Source organism: Pholis gunnellus (genome assembly GCF_910591455.1).
Source record: "Pholis gunnellus genome assembly, chromosome: 2".
NCBI lineage: Eukaryota > Metazoa > Chordata > Actinopteri > Perciformes > Pholidae > Pholis > Pholis gunnellus.
Window position 1 is genome coordinate 24319759 of NC_136536.1, and position 17157 is coordinate 24336915.

Sequence of the window (17157 nt, forward strand, 5' to 3'; positions counted from 1 at the left end):
TATATGGTAATCTACACATACATGTATATACACATATATAGTACATGATACATAAGCGCATACAGTACATATATCCTCATAAGTATCTATTAATTCGTATCAGTTAGATCCTCTTTGGGCTTGTTTTTATCTACTTATTCTGAAAGAGTTGATAGAATTATTGTCGCTATAGATCTCATTGGATGATGCGTTCCATTAAGCCTACTGCCAGCAGCACATTTAAAGACATATCATCTGATTGATTGAGGTGATGAGGCACTTAAAATGAGCCGATACATGTTCACTTATGCATTTAACTTGTCTGTGATATGTCGCCATGCTTCTCGTCTAGCCCTCGCAGCGGTGGCGGTGTTAGATGTTGTCATGATTATGGTCTTGAATTCCTCATATGAGTTCATGATCATCTCCTGCTCGTCAGCGAAGTAAAAAGAGGCTCTTTCTTTGAGTTTATTTGCCGTTGTATTGTTAGAAAATCATGGTTTCGGTGATCGACGCTTCCCCCTTTTGAAGTAGGACGGACACGCGCAACGATCCTGATGACTGACATCTGGTTCAAATTAACGAGATTGTTTGAGCGCGGATCAGCCTTTGAGGAACCGAGATAGCCTGATGTTGATCATCGGGTTAATTTAAGCTGGATAATAGGACATTTGATCGACTTACGAACCACGTACGAGGAATAGGGCCCTGATACTGGTATGTGGACGACACTTTGTCTAAACCACACTGCTCCAGCATCGACACATCAGTACCATCAACCCACACTTCACATGAGTGGTAAGCTATTATTCTCATCACTTGTATTCAAGTGAAAGCTGAAGGAGCATAAAGACCAGAGTGTACAGCAAACTCACTCACACCGACCCCAATCTAAACCCTTACTACCTCTTAATACTGTCAATTTATATACACTTACTGTTTTACAACCTGTTTCATTGTTATTCTCATTACGCATATACAATTATTACATTCCTGATTGATTGATTTGATTTTCATATATTTGTTTCTTGTTTTACTTGCGTGATTTTCTTTTTATACTTATTTAATGAGCATTGTTGAAGGGAGCCTGAGATCTATCAGAATCAGAATCAGAACCGTTTATTGCCATGGTATGTTGAACATACAAGGAATTTGACATGACGGGAAGGTGCTTAACATTTAACAATCAACAACAACAACAACAATCAGTGCAAGTAGAAACAAAATAATATTAATATTGGGATATAAAATAAAGTAAGATATAAAATAAAGTGAAACAGAATAAGGATGAAATATAAAATAAAGTGAAATATAAAATAAAATATAAAATAAAGTGCACAAACGAACCGATAACAGGACTGTAAACAACGAACAGATAACAGATAACAGAACTATAAACAAGTAAGATGTGTAGTGTAAAAGTGTCGAGTGAAATACGGATCGAAGGGATGAAGGGGAGTGACCGGTAGGAATTTATCCTGGGGATGACAGTCAGTGTGGGTCCCGGGCTCTGTTAATGAGCCCGACTGCGGAAGGGAAGAAGCTGTTCATGTGTCGGGAGGTCTTGGTCCTTATGGACCTCAGCCTCCTGCCAGATGGCACAAACAGTTTTTGTCCAGGGTGAGAGGGGTCGGCTACAATCTTTCTTGCTCGCTTCAGGGTCCTTGAAGCGAACAAGTCCTGGAGGGACGACAGATTGCAGCCAATCACCTTCTCAGCAGAGTGGATGATGCGCTGCAGCCTGGCCTTGTCCTTGGCTGTGGCTGCAGCGTACCAGACCGTGATGGAGGAGCAGAGGATGGACTCAATGATGGCTGTGTAGAAGTGCACCATCATTGTCTTTGGCAGGTTGAATTTCTTCAGCTGCCTCAGGAAGTACATCCTCTGCTGAGCCTTCTTGGTGATGGAGCTGATGTTCAGCTCCCACTGGAGGTCCTGGGATATGATGGAGCCCAGGAAGCGGAAGGACTCCACCGCGTCGACGGGGGAGTCACACAGGGTGATAGGGGCTGGTGGGGCTGCGTTCTTCTGGAAATCCACAACCATCTCCACTGTCTTTAGAGCGTTGAGCTCCAAGTTGTTCAGACCGCACCAGGTCACCAGATGATCAGTCTCCCACCTGTAGGCGGACTCATCCCCACCAGAGATGAGTCCAATGAGGGTGGTGTCATCCGCGAACTTAAGGAGCTTGACGGACTGGTGACTGGAGGTGCAGCTGTTGGTGTACAGGGAGAAGAGCAGAGGGGAAAGAACGCAGCCTTGGGGGGAACCGGTGCTGATGGTCCGGGAGGCTGAGACGTGTTTTCCCAGCTTGACGTGCTGCTTTCTGTCAGACAGGAAGTCTGTGATCCACTTGCAGGTGGAGTCGGGCACGTGCAGCTGGGAGAGCTTGTCATGCAGCAAAGACGGGATGATGATATTGAAGGCAGAGCTGAAGTCCACAAAAAGGATCCTGGCGTAGGTTCCTGGGGAGTCCAGATGCTGGAGGATGAAATGAAGGGCCAAGTTGACTGCGTCGTCTACAGACTTATTGGCTCTGTAGGCGAACTGCAGGGGGTCCAGGAGTGGGTCGGTGAGGGTTTTAAGGTGGGACAGGACAAGGCGCTCAAAGGACTTCATGACCACAGAGGTCAGGGCGACGGGCCTGTAGTCATTAGGTCCTGTGGTCCTTGGTTTTTTGGGGACGGGGATGATGGTGGAGGCCTTGAAGCAGGCTGGAACGTGGCATGTCTCCAGGGAGGCGTTGAAGATGTCTGTAAACACCGGAGACAGCTGATCAGCACAATGCTTCAGGGTGGAGGGTGAGACAGAGTCCGGGCCGGCTGCTTTGCGGGGGTTCTGTTTTTTAAAAAGCCCGTTGACGTCCCTCTCCAGAATAGAGAGAGTCGTCACTGGGGGTTGGGGGGACACTTGGATGGGTGATACAGAGGCATGGGCCCCTGCCGGGCTGCGGGAGGGGGACCTGGTGGTCTGGGGCTGGTTGACGGGGCTGTGGGGGATGGAGTCAGGGTTGCCCCGTTGTCCATCAAAGCGACAGTAGAACTCGTTCAACTCGTCTGCCAGGCGGAGGTCATTCATGGAGTGTGAGGCCTTTGGCTTGTAATTGGTGATCTGTCTGAGGCCTCTCCAGACAGAAGCAGAGTCGTTTGCTGAGAGCTGGTGTTGAAGTTTCTCAGAGTACAGTCGTTTAGCGTCTCTCACCTCCTTGCTAAACCTGTACTTTGACTCTTTATACAAGTCCTTGTCCCCACTCTTAAATGCCTGATCCTTGTGCAGCCTTAGCTGTCTGAGTTCCGCTGTGAACCAGGGTTTGTCGTTGTTATAACTCACCCTGGTGCTTGATGGAACACAGCTGTCCTCACAGAAGCTGATGTATGAAGTCACAGCCTCTGTGTAGTCATCCAGACTGTTGGTAGCAGTCCTGAACACATCCCAGTCTGTGCGGTCCAAGCACGCCCGAAGATCCTCCAGAGCCTCACTGGTCCATTTCTTGAGTTTCCTCACCACAGGTTTACAGAGCTTGAGTTTCTGCCTGTATGCAGGAATCAGGTGGACCATGACGTGGTCAGAGAGTCCCAGTGCAGCACGAGGGACGGCGTGATAAGCCCCGCTGATTATGGTGTAACAGTGGTCCAGAATGTTCTCCTCTCTGGTTGGGAATTTAATAAGCTGTCTATATTTAGGGAGTTCATGGCTGAGATTTCCTTTGTTAAAGTCACCAAGGACAATAACTAGAGAGTCCGGGTTGGTCCGCTCCACACAACGTATCTGTTCGGCGAGTGTCCGCTGTGCCTCCTGCACGTTACCCTGCGGCGGCATGTAAACACCGACCAGAATGAATGAAGCGAACTCACGGGGGGAGTAGAAGGGTTTGCAGTTTATGATAAAAGTTTCCAGATCAGGAGAACAGTGCTGCAGAACCACTGTCACATCGTTGCACCAGCCACTGTTGGTATAGAAACAGATTCCTCCACCCTTCGATATGCCGGAGAGCTCAGTGTTGCGGTCCGCTCTGAACAGCTGGAAGCCAGCCAGCTGGAACGCGGAGTCCGGTATCGATCCACAGAGCCAGGTCTCAGTGAAGCACAAAACGGAAGATGAAGAAAAGTCTCTGTCTCTCCCCACCAGTAGCTGAAGTTCGTCCAGTTTGTTGCACAGTGAGCGGACGTTTGAGAGAAATATGCCCGGCAGCGGTGTGCGAAATCCACGTGAGCGGAGACGCACCAGCGCTCCGGCCCGTTTCCCTCTCCTACGGCGTTTCACTGCATGAGCTAAGGTGAGAGCACCTTTGACTAGAATGTCCAGTAATTCCACAGAAGTTAGCAGAAAAGTTGGAACTAAGTCCGCTGGAGTTGTACCCCTGATGTTCATGAGCTCATCTCTGGTGAAAGAGCTCTGAGTATCGCAGCATAAAACTGAATTAATGACAAAAACAACACAAAACAAAGCGCACCAACACGTCGAGGCAGCCGTCCGTGGCGCCATCTTGAAACACTTCAAGATGTGAAACACTTACAACACAACGATCAGTGGAGAGGAGGCTCCTACACAGAGAACTACTACCTATCAGTGAGGATAGAGAGAGATCTGAGAAGCACTCCAGGAACTAATGATGATATCCCTGCTCTGATTTACTGTAAGACCACCAGGAGGATCCCAGTGCGACTCCTTTATCAGGCTGAACTGTCAGAACATCTATTGAGTCACAAGCAGCCAGCACTTACCACAAACCTCCCTAAAGACACCCCCCTCTACTTAGCAACTTTCTTTCAAATGCTCTTAAAGATTAAAAAAAATAAAATCCTCCCCCGTACTGATATGGTGATGAAGTCATCCACTGGATGAGTAATGCATGTGTGGAATTAACCCCGGAGGATGTGAGATGATTTGATTGTAGAGAATGAATGCTTAGCAGGTTTCCATTCCACAGCTCTCCATACCATTTGGCTTGCGACTGAATCTCCCAGCAGATTATGATGTCACGGTGGAGTGGGAGAATCCTTCATCTGGAGCCAGTCAGGATTAAGTGCATGTAGGTAATGATCTGTAGTGAATGCTCAGGAGCAGTAGAGATGAGTCCATGCAGTCCTGCTGGCTTCTCCCCTGTAGACCACGCAGAAAATGAAATTGTGGATTTTAGCTGTCTAAAGATGAGGAATGACAAAAAGACAATGAGAGACATCTGCGGCTTGTTTTCCCTCCTTTGGTAAGATAAATAATCTGTTTTGCAGCTACAGTTTGTGAGAGCAATTTTCAATTTAACTTGTCAACGGGAAAAGAAAGTCTTCGTCAACCTGAAAGAGGCTTGTGCTTTATGTTGAGGTACACTCATTCTTCAGTACCTTTCACTAACACTAACATTGTTTTTTCTAAACTGCTACTCATAAGAACCAGCAGGCAAGATGAAGGTGAAATGGACCATGCTGGGCATGGTTGTCTTATTTCTGCTCTCCGTGGTCATGACCTGCTGCTTCATATGGCAGTATAGGATGCCAAAGCTGAAACCAGGTAAAGTCTATCAGACCAACACAGATTTACACCCCAGAACACCCACACATGACTGTCCAACCTGGAACTACGTTTGGGCCTGCACCTCCTCAGCCTCTTTGGTGTAATTGCTCGTTTGCAGGAGCGGCAGCAGGATTACACAAAACTGTAAATAGTAGCAGCAGGATTAGCAGCCGCGTTAAAGCTGATTCTAACTCCTGCTGAGAGACGAGAGGAGCAAATGTGGAGCTGAGCAATGCCGGATGAAATGACAACAGCCACGACCCTCAGTTGCTCAAGCGTTGTGTGTGATATAAATCTGGATTTGTCTCAGTGTTCAGACTGTGACAAGCATGAGGTTAAATAATACAAAACACTCATCTTTATAACCTGGCACTGCTGGGAAGATGAGAGCAGGTTGACATATTTACAGCACTTAATAATAAACTGTACAGTAGGATTGTTTTACAGCTACAAGATGCATTTTTGTTCTATCAAAAACCTGCATTCCCTCCTACCTACTACCACTAATAACTCGTGATTTTAGCACCTCAATTGTAATATATATTTTACAAACTGAAGAATACTGTCCTATCAAAAGACGGTATTAGTAATAATGTATAGATCGGTATAGGTATAAGATACCAGTAACAGGTCCAGAGTAAATCAATCACCCAGCTGGACAGGTGTTTTTCTCACTTGTCATTTACTTTTACTAAACGGGTCGTTGAAAAATGTTTCAGTTGTGAGCATTACAAATAATATTCCATTAACTTCCATTGTGTTGAGGTTGAGACATCTCAGAACCTGGACCAGTAAAACCAAAACTATCTGCACAGAGCGGACACTTTCATAAGTTCAGTGAACCAACCCGTTAACATGCTGCACATAATACAATTAAAGATGTGCCATTCCCTTGCTAGTTATGTCTCTGCTTATACTCTAAGCTTGCCATTTTTTTTTCGTGGAACCATTGCATGGACCGCTTACTTGAGGGAGAAATGTGGAGAGCATCTATAATTAGATTTTTGAAGAAAGGATAACCAAACAAGAGGCAAGGCTAGCAAGATTCAGGTTAGCAAGAATGAATAAGACGGACGGATCATTGATGGGAAGGAAAAGATCATCAATCAAACATGTCCATCAAATCCCAAATAGAGGGAAGCATGAAGTTCATGTTTATGTAAATGTCATATGGATTAAATCCAACGTTTTTCTCTCTATAGCTGAGAGTTAATAAAATCCAAATGACAAACGCTAAATGCTTAACTACAATGTTTTTGTGTTCTGCGTGTGATAATTACTTTTGACTCGGCTAGGCTAGCAGTTTCCCTCTGCTATGGTCCTGTCTTTGTGCTAAGGTAGGCTAGCAATGTCCTGGAACTAGTCAATCTCTATTAGGATTGACAACAAACAGCTGAGTTTCACAAATGGTCAAAATCTTTTAACATGTTTAATTAGTGCTCATTTGATCAATTGTTGGATGTCTGCGTCTCTGGGTGTTTATCCCCAACAGTGACGGATGAGTTGTGTCTCCATGTTTCATACGTGATAAGCCTTTTATCCTTTTCCACAGAAGTGGTTGGAAAACAAGAGGCAGTGGAGGAGATGTGCCCTCTCTTTCCTGAGCCTGTGCCCCTCACACATCCCATCACATCGCTGAGAGTGGCCTTAGAAAGAGTGAATCTCTTTTTTTAATCTAATTTTTCTTCATCATATTAAAATGTGTTGCCATGGGAATATCCTGGGTATGCTTGTAGTTTTCTTACTGAATCTTCTCCCAACAGATAGATGTACTTCTGAGGTTGAGCGTTCATGCCACCAAGCTGCCAGCGATATCAGCCATTGTGGTTTTAAATGACTCTGTTTTGTGGAATGGAAACTTTGGCAAGAAGAACGTAAGCGACCCCTCCTCATCTGCCCCCAATGAGTACACAGTGTACAGGTGAGATTTACAGCTGCTGTCAAAGAGATTAACATCAATTATGACAGAAGGGAAGTGGTGATTTGTCTAAATGCCAAATACTTAGTCATTAATAATAATGATAGCCAGTCCATAATATTAGCAACTCCATTTGAACAATAATCATTACCACATGATGTAACCTGCAGTCAAATTCTTCTATTGGATTGCATATGATCTGAGGTTTAGATTTAGAATTAGGATTAGACATCATTGTATTAAGTAAACTCCATATAGGATCAGTGATCAATGAGACGGAACCATTCAATAAATGAAGTGCTTTAATCGGATCTGTGCAGCAGCAGTGGGGATGCTATGTATTAATAAACCAGCATACATTTAATCACTGGTAATATGCATGTGTTACGCTCACTTTAATCACTGTGATTGCAGAATTGCAAGCCTCTCTAAGATCTTTCCCACACTGATGCTATACAAGCTGTGGGAGGACGGCCTTGTGGACTCTCTGGACGACCCTTTGGACAAATACGCAGACAACTTCACCATTAAGGACCCTCTGTGGAAAGGTGGGGGGCCAGCATCCTCGTCAGTCAGGACCCTCGGCAGCCACTCTCCTGGACTCACCTTACGCAGGATGGCCGGCCAACTCTCTGGTAACCACACTTTTTGTCTTTAATGACATGGTGACCATCTTTGATAATCATCATTAAAGCTACAATACAGGGAAACCAATGTTGATGATACTTACACAATTTATTCAGCAAGATAATCATCCCAAATGAACACCAATTCTTTTTTATTTTGAAGCGGAAATACAATCAGCAGAAGTAAAAAGCTAAAGTTGGGCTATAAACAAACTAGAATACGGTCACATGATTTCACGTCACTACCGCTGAGGTAGAGGCGGTCTAGTCGGCGTGATGACGTTCTCATTTAGCCACTTGTTAGCAAACCGCCTGTTTTAAGATCCGTAAAAGCTTGTGGGAGATTTACTGATGTATTTCATGTCATTGAACAAAACGTTAAAATCTCTTCAGCTTGTGTCAACCACAGACCTTATATCAGGCATCTAACCAAAAACACATTTGAAAAAAGCAGAAGTGCAAAATACAACAAATGTCAGGGTTTTAGAACTCGTTCCTGCAGCACTGTGTGGCATTCAATAGATTCCACTGGGCCCGAAGAAACACAACCATTCAAAGCCAAGGAGTCAATTACTCTGATCAATACTATGTTACAACATTGCCTTTCTTTTGCCTCAAATGTTTTCATAAAAACTTCATTAGTGTACTGTTCAGCTGCAAAATGAGAAAGTTTGTGACCCAGCCGCCGTGTTGAAAGCAGTCAAGCCAACACCAAGCACCGCCCACCGACTGGAGCAAACTTTATTTTTACAGATTATATGTCACATTTACTCCTGTGAGGATATAGTGACAGTTTGAGCAAATATGACAAAAAGTCTTTTTTATTAAAGTTACTAACCGCAGCTTTAAAGGAACAAAAGAAATGTGCCGCCTGATTCCACTTCTCTGGATCACCACCATCATCTCTGACTTGTTCAGAGCTTGGAAGTTGGGAGTATAAGAATGGGAATGCCATAAGTTATCTTTTTTTACAGATTCTTCATTCATATGCAGCATTTGTAGGCAATGGGACAAAACTTTGGTATCAGAAGCGTTCTGGTTTCCCTTTGCAGTGCGTGCAGAATTGACCAATCATGTACAAGCAGGCTTTGGTAGAATGCAGGTAAACAGTCCATGTGGAGGGCAAATGAGGCAATCAGGGAAGCCGCTGGCTATCTTTTATCTATGATTTGCTTTATGTTGACTTAAAATGTGAAACAATCTGGTCATTTCACGTCGTCTCTCAACTCCAACTCCAGACCCGCATCTTGCAGTTGCTAATCAGACTGTAAACAATGAGCAGCACATGGAACAGGAAGTCTTGGCCCAGATATCTGCTGGCTGCACCGGAACCCTAGAGGCTTATCTGCTTTCAAGCCGATGGGTTCCGCGATTACAATTCAAGTGACCAAACTACATTCAAACTATGCAACAAGCATGATTGCAGGGACCGAGCTGTACAGGTTGTTGTAAGAGGGCTTCTGAAAAAAACTTTGAAAACAACATCTTTCTTCAATAATCATGGAAACAATAAGTTAACTGTTAACTGCTCCTAGCAACTCCAGTTTTCTTTGGCATTTCAAATGAAGTTTCAAATGAAGCAAGACATATACTGTATGTCACTGGCTACTTTGGGCAAAAGAAAACTACATCCAATAAGAAATAAAAATGAACACAATGAAAAGTGAAACAAAACGTCAATTCAGTCTGATTATCAGGCTAAGAACTTTGGAACAAACCACATTTTATTTGATATTGTGTAGAGCTGGACCAGACTTGAGCATGGAGGGCACACTGTCAGACAGAGCTTGAAGGCATTCCTTCTACCGCGTTCTGTTCTTCAAACAGTGGCAGAAGCAGTTGTGTGAATGATGAAGGAGGAGCTTGAGAGAGAAGTTCCTAATTTCATAACTTCACACACCTGACCGATCCCTTTTTACTCACTGCCTAACTTTGGGCGTTGCTACAAACCCCCCCCCCCCTCTCTACTAGATATCATTACCTGGACAAACCACGCCCTGATGGCCGCGGTCGAAGAATTGCCGCTCTTTACCGCCAACTCATAAAAACCAGACATTCAAAATCTACCGCCCCCCCAAACCCAACCCTGCCTTCCTCTCTGACCTATCTGAATTCCTTACCCAGCTCTGCTCCATCTCACCTTCCATCCTGCTGCTCGGTGATTTCAACATACACATCGACTCCTCAGACTGTAAAACAGCCACAGAATTTCTGGACATGCTTAGATGCATCAGCTTCACTCAACACATCGACTTCCCCACCCATAACTGCGGTCACATCCTGGACCTGGTCTGTTCCACTGGAATCACCATCCGGCTCTGACCGCACCGTCTCTGACCACCTAGCTATCATCATGGAGATCGACATCCCAGAACCCAAACGCCCGCTCACCATCACTCTCCGTAATATCAAGTCTGTCTGCCCTTCATCCCTGTCAGCCTGTCTCACTGACAAATTCTCCATACTCACTCCCTCCCTTATCCCCTCCCCCTCAGACCTGGTCAACCTCTACAATAACACACTATCCTCCTGCCTTGATCAGCTTGCCCCTCTCAAAACCAGAACTGTCTCTTTCACCCACACTGCTCCCTGGTTCACCCCTGAACTCCGCCTCGTGAAATCCCAGAAACGCAGACTAGAGCGGCCTCACAGTACACACCCTGGCTTACAAGGAATACATACAGCAATACAAACTGGCTCTCAACACTGCTTGCTCCACCTACTACTCTGGCATCATCCACTCTGGTTCCACCAACCCCAAGGTCCTCTTCACAGGAAACAAACTCCTCAAACCTATAGACAATCCCCCCCACTCCTCCACAGCTGAGAGATGTAACTCCTTCCTGTTATTCTACAAAGCAAAAATGTATACCATCTACAACCAACTGGCCACTTCCAGCCCCGCCCCGTCCAACCATGTATCTGTAAATCCCCCACTAACTGACTGTAAAACCCACCTCGACTGGAACCAACTCTACGAACCATTTCAATCTGGATTCAGATCTCATCACAGCACAGAACCTCCTCCTCTCCTCTGATGACCACTCTCTCAACATCCTAATTCTACTCGACCTCAGTGCAGTCTTTGACTCCATCAACCACTCCATCCTCCTATCCCGTCTCGAGTCCTCCCTCCACATTACTGGCACAGCCCTCGCTAAATTCAAATCATACCTCCTTGGAGCGGGAACAGTTCATTACTATCAACAAATTCAAGTCTGACACAGCCCCAGTCTCTCAAGGTGCCCCCCCAAGGTTCAGTACTCAGTTCATAGCCTCGCCCCTTCATACCTTTCGGACCTCCTGCATCGACACGCTCCCACCCGCAACCTCATATCCACCGATGCCTACTCTGTCCAAGCATCGGACCTGGGGGGACAGGGCCTTCTCCATTGCTGCCCCCTCCCTCTGGAACTCCCTCCACCAGCACCTCACATTGTCCGTCACTCGCCACTTTCAAAACTGCACTTAAAACTCACCTATTTAAATCATGAATACATTAGTTCTGTATGTTTTTTGTGCTGTTCCTTATTGTTATGTCATCTATTTTGTTTATATTGTAATTGCTTCTATTGTAGTACCTTTTAAAGTGCTATACAAATAAAATGTACTATTAGTACACATAAATAGAAATCCTGCATTTCCACTAAACCCTGCATATTGTGAGGTGCAGAAACATCCAATAGAATAATAGAATAATTCCTTAGATTTTGGGCTGTGGCGCATTGGTTGTGCACATCTACAGCCTCTTCAAGTGGCAAGTTAATAACAAAGCTGTTACATTGTGTAACTGGTGCTTCCACATCCTATCATCCCATTCACCACAGTCAAATAGCTCAGCAGCAGCATGTGAAGGAAGCACATTGGTCATAATGTAGCTCTAGTCTCTCATACTCACCCAATTGTTTCTGTTAAGGACACTACAGCACCTTAGCTAACCTGGGCTCACATGTACAGAGAGAGAGATGCTATATTTACACTGAGCTGTGTCCAGATATAGAGCTAATCAGCTCTGTGCACTAAGAATGAAAAGGAGGGATTAACAGAGGGGGATGCACTGATGAGGGTATAAATCTTTCAGGTACAGGAAGACGTGAATGCATGTACCAAAATTCATGGTTATCCATCTAATCAAAAATATCCCCCTCATACTATGGAGGAAAAGTCAGATCACCAAATAGTTTATAGATTTGCTCACTCGTGTTTTCTAATATTTTCACAGGGTTACCCAGAAGATTAAGGTCAACTAATCTTCTTTGGAGTGGAGACACACAGGCAGCCCTTCATTTGTTACAGGATGATGTCCTTGTGGCTGATCCAGGCACCAAGTAAGACTCTGTTCCTTCCTGTGTTGCTCTAATTTTGACTCTAGTAACTTTAGACATTCCGTGCATTTCTGTATTCTGAAAAGAAAAAGGAGGTTGATTGTTATGCATAGAACAAGGATCCTATTGGTATTTTGCTTCCAAAAAGAGCTTGCAAACCTTTCTGACATTACTTTCTCTTTTCCCTCAGATGCCACTACAGCAATGTTGCTTTTTCCTTGTTGGCCAACATCTTGGCCCAGAAGGTGACTGGCTCAGACTTTGAGAGCTGGGTGTCAGACAATGTTCTGGAGCGACTCAGCATGGAGGACACGGGTTTCAACTTAAATCCATCCATTCAGAGGCAGATGGCTGTGGGTGTGTACAGCAATGGCAAGCCAGCTCCCCTCTACAACCTCGGCTGGTACCGACCTGCAGGCCAGATGTATTCCACAGCAGCTGACATGGCCAAGCTCATGATGGCTCTTCTGGGCGCATATGGCGGGACCTTGCTTCGCCAGGACACCCTGAACACGATGATGACCCCACTCTTCCGATGCCACAGCGGCTACTTTGCCAACTCCACCGGCACACCTTGGGAGATCAACGAGCAGTTTGGCTATGATGTGGTGAGGAAGGACGGCGACCTGGACGGTTATGCGGCCAGCCTCTCCCTGGTGCCACGGCTCAAACTGGGACTGGTGATCCTAATGGCTGGAGTTCGGCCTGCAGACCAGGACCTTGTGCGCCAGGCCTACAGCTATCTCATCCCTGCAATGGAAAGGGCTTTCAGAAATGCTCCACGAACTCTCAGACCGCCGCCCAACCCAGCTCCATATGTGGGTTTTTTCACTTACAGGAATATGACCTTCTATGAGATTAAGGTGGACTCAGACGGGGTGCTGGTTATGCAGCAATTTGGACCACAGGTGGACTCAACTGTCCCTTCCAAGTACCGAACTATTCGGCTGGATTACCTGCAGGACAGGGTGTTCAGGGTGGTGTTTGAGAGCCCATACCCGTGCAAGCTGAAGGTTAACAGCGCCTCTGTCTCCCTGGAGGCACAGGACAGACAGCTCTTCAACTTTTACCTCTTTAACAAGAAAGGCGTGTCGCCAGGGTTTGATTCCCCAGGACTCAACACTTACAAGGTGACAAGGATAGCTGGCAGACCATACTTTACTAAATAAATACAGGAACTCAACCAGTTTCACACTGTGAAGGACAAATGCAGTAGGAAACTTGATATGGCAAACACATGGCAACTGTTGTGCCACTGGTCATGTGATGCTCTCTTGCTAAGATCAATATGGTTAATCAAAACTTGTATTTTAATATTATTTATTTAATACACCTCTGCTTATAATACTGTACCAATTCAATAATTTAGTCATATTCAAATGTCCAAAGGAATCTTTGAACTAGCTACAAGCAAAGCAACACTGATGACAGTGCTGTTGAAATGATTCCTTAGACGTGTTTGGTTAATGGATGATGCGGCAGTATTCCTCTTCAACCTTTAAGTGCCTACAGTGTGACCTAGAACGAGGAAAAACACAACTGTTGAAATGTGGAGTGGTCAAGTTTTTCAACATTTAAATCCACCGTGGAAATACTATGAGCAATAAAGAGAAAAGTTACAGAACAATATGCTAACTAAGACTTGTGGTATAAATGTTTACTAAGTTTGTATTAAGCATGACTTAAGTGTTTTAAGTGATAATGTACATGTGAACATTAATATACATGCATGTCTTTCCTACATATTGGTAGACATATAGCTAACACTGAGGTGAAAAGAATCCATTGAACAACCCAATATACCAACGCATATCCACACACAAGAATACATGTGATGCAGTTTTATATTGAATTAGCACACATTACATTACATTTCTACTGACATGCTTCCAATAACAACGTGTACCGCTGGGATGGTGAACATGACAAACTAACAGTACCTATGAATCTCCCCTTTACATACTTACTTTATAATAATCCCATGCTGTTTGGGCCAAAAACCAAGCAGTTTTTTTGCATGCAGTATTTATATATATATATATATGAGTTATTTTCAACTAATTTTCATAAGGGTGTGTATATATTATTTTTCTAATTACACATGGAATCGCATTAATTGGGAATGACTGGAAAGCTGAGACTCTTGTGGATTCAAAGAGCCCAATTGTATTCATGTGTGATGTTGTGAGTCCCTATAACATTTATATAGCATATATCATTTTATTGTAGTGAGGCCCAACTTGATGTCACTGTATAAAATGACTTCTGGGATAATCACAGTCTCATGAAACTTTACAACTACAGCTTAAAGACCTTGGGCATTCAGAGGACGGATAGCTGTCCTCTGTATATTGACAATAAGAGGTTTTCTGAGCGGTTTTAAAAGCTCGCCATCCAATCTCCGAAAAATGCAAAATGCATGAGGAGACTCTGTTAACTATTGACAATGTGGCGTCAATTCTACGGCGCATGTACAGCGTAGTTTTGCATGTTTTTTTTTTTTTTATATCTGGGTCAAGTGAATAAAAACAATTGCAGTCACTAATGACGGTAGCTTGGCTATTAAAAAACAGTGTGTTTGTGCTGGATGCCTCGCACTAGTGGAGATTATCTCTGACCAATCAGTGGTCTGCAGCAGTTTAGCTCCGCCTTCTAGGATTGGGTCAGCTCGCTTGGAACCTCAAGTACCAGGTACTATCCACAACTTTGCCCAATGAAAAACCCCAAAAATATGAGTGGAGTGGAGCGGTGGAATTGTAGCATCAGAGGCTGCTGGTGAACATAGCAGCATTTAGCAGCTGAAGAGACTGATGTTTTGTCTCTGGATTGGGAGTTTAGGGAAGTTTGTGTTTGCAGCAACTGGTCAAAAGCAGCTTTTAAACCGATTACCGTATCATTGGAGTTCAGAAGTTTTAATTAAAAAAAGTCGAAGATGGCTGCAATAACAAAAAATCATGGGAAATTATACCCTCAACCTATTCATCTTAATGATGGCTAAATAAAATATAATTATTAGGGACAAATCTGATGAGGTTATAACTTCACCTGACAAAACTAAATGTCTAATATGTGACACAATAAAAAAAAATCTCAAGCCAGACTCAATACTTCTCAATAGCTTTTTCTGAGCTAAATTTAAGATACGTTTGAGTCTCCTCGACGAATGTGCGATTCCAAAGGTATGGGTTAGAAAATACAACACAAAAATAAACACAGAAAATACCTCATAGCTCTCATTTAACATTTGCTTTTATTTATCTATTTTTAAATTGCTTTTTTTTAACATTTAGATTCATTGATTTATTACTTTACATGCTCTTATTTCTTGTTTTCTTTTTTACATACACAATAATGGTCTCATAATAACATAATAACAACCAAGGCCTACATAATTGTAATGTTGTTTTTGTGTTTTTAAAGTCTGGCTCCAGAGTGTGTCATTAGAGTTGTGCCCTTGGACAAATGTCGATGATGACCCCTGACCATCCCATAGTGTATGCTGTTCTAAGCTAGACTGATGCTGGTGACATCTGTGCTTAGAGTTCTTCCCGTGTAGAGCAAGAGAGTGCTGTATACATGGTAATCAGCTAAATGAATATAAAGCAAGGAATACCCATCATTTTTCTTCTCATTTTCCACAGTATGGGACAACAGTGCAGCTTTTATGGCATTATAAACCGTGTGTGTTGTTTATCATTTACTACCCTTCAGGCCTCGCCCACGGTCAGAGTCAAATGCTCCATAAATACACTGAAGCAATGCTGTGTACAGAGCAGTGCTGAGACACGCTCACAGAAGAAGTTCGTTATACATCACAGGCAGCAAGATGAAGACCACCACCTGTGTGTTAGTCCTCCTCATAGTTCTGTGCAAGTCCTCCAGCGCTGTGACTGTCACGGTAAGAACGTCTGAAACCTGGAACACTCCACCGTTCAACCAAACCTCCTGTCTAGCTTTTCTTAAGATTTTGTTTTTGCAATTCTTATTTGAAAGTCTTTATGTAATCTGGTCCTTTTTGCGTGGCTGTTTGATTATATATTCTTGTTCTATTATCATTCTAGAATTGTTGCAAGTCATATATGAGCTGTTGGTTTGGCTTCCTCTGGCATGGACTCTGATGAGCTCTCTCATCACAAACTATTTTGAGGGAGCTTCTCAAACGAGGCCTCCACATTTACTGTCATACTTTTGTGGTAGTTTGTTATTTTTCACCTGTATGTTTGAAGTAATGTTTTGTTCTTATCTCATGTAAAAGGCTAAGGGCCAGGGTATACTGGTCTCTATAGTTCATAGCACGTGTTTTACGACACATGCTAATTAAAGTGCTTTGGATCACATTTTCACACAGTTGCTCCTGGAAGACATCCACGGTGTTGCATTCTCGGTTGTACACATGAAAAGTAAATGAAAAATTGAGCTGAGAGAGAAGGTGCAGCCCTCAAAGAAACATAAGTACCAGATTTTGAGGCATCAGATCGTTTCTGGATCCTGATGTACACTTGAACCCAGATAGTTTCCTATTTGCACCAGAAAAAAAGGTTTTTACTCACAAGTTACACTTTATAAAGGGTCAATAATTATTAATATTTGACATTATTAAATCATTTGATACTGCCTTAGACTTCACCATCAACATGTGGGTTGCCAGGTTGAGAAAATCCATCCAGCATTACACTAATTTATTCCCCCACCTTCTGGAACAAAATACAACTTATTAACATTCAGTGAATTACTGAAGGGGGGAAATTACATAATTTTCATTGATTATTATTTGTTTCATTATTAAAGCCACTACATA

The 17157-nt window shown here is 43.7% G+C and overlaps 1 protein-coding gene across 1 annotated transcript; it reads left to right on the forward strand.

Annotated features, from left to right (window-relative positions):
• Positions 1 to 5378: 5378 nt before the first annotated feature.
• LOC306704071 (putative beta-lactamase-like 1) lies at positions 5379 to 13528 on the forward strand (the record flags this gene model as incomplete). Its single annotated transcript, XM_079170282.1, has 6 exons — positions 5379 to 5487; positions 7043 to 7146; positions 7254 to 7411; positions 7823 to 8043; positions 12257 to 12362; positions 12550 to 13528. The coding sequence occupies exons 1-6, from the start codon at positions 5382 to 5384 to the stop codon at positions 13526 to 13528; spliced, it is 1674 nt and encodes a 557-aa protein (XP_079026408.1). The 5' UTR covers positions 5379 to 5381.
• Between the last annotated feature and the right edge of the window lie 3629 nt (positions 13529 to 17157).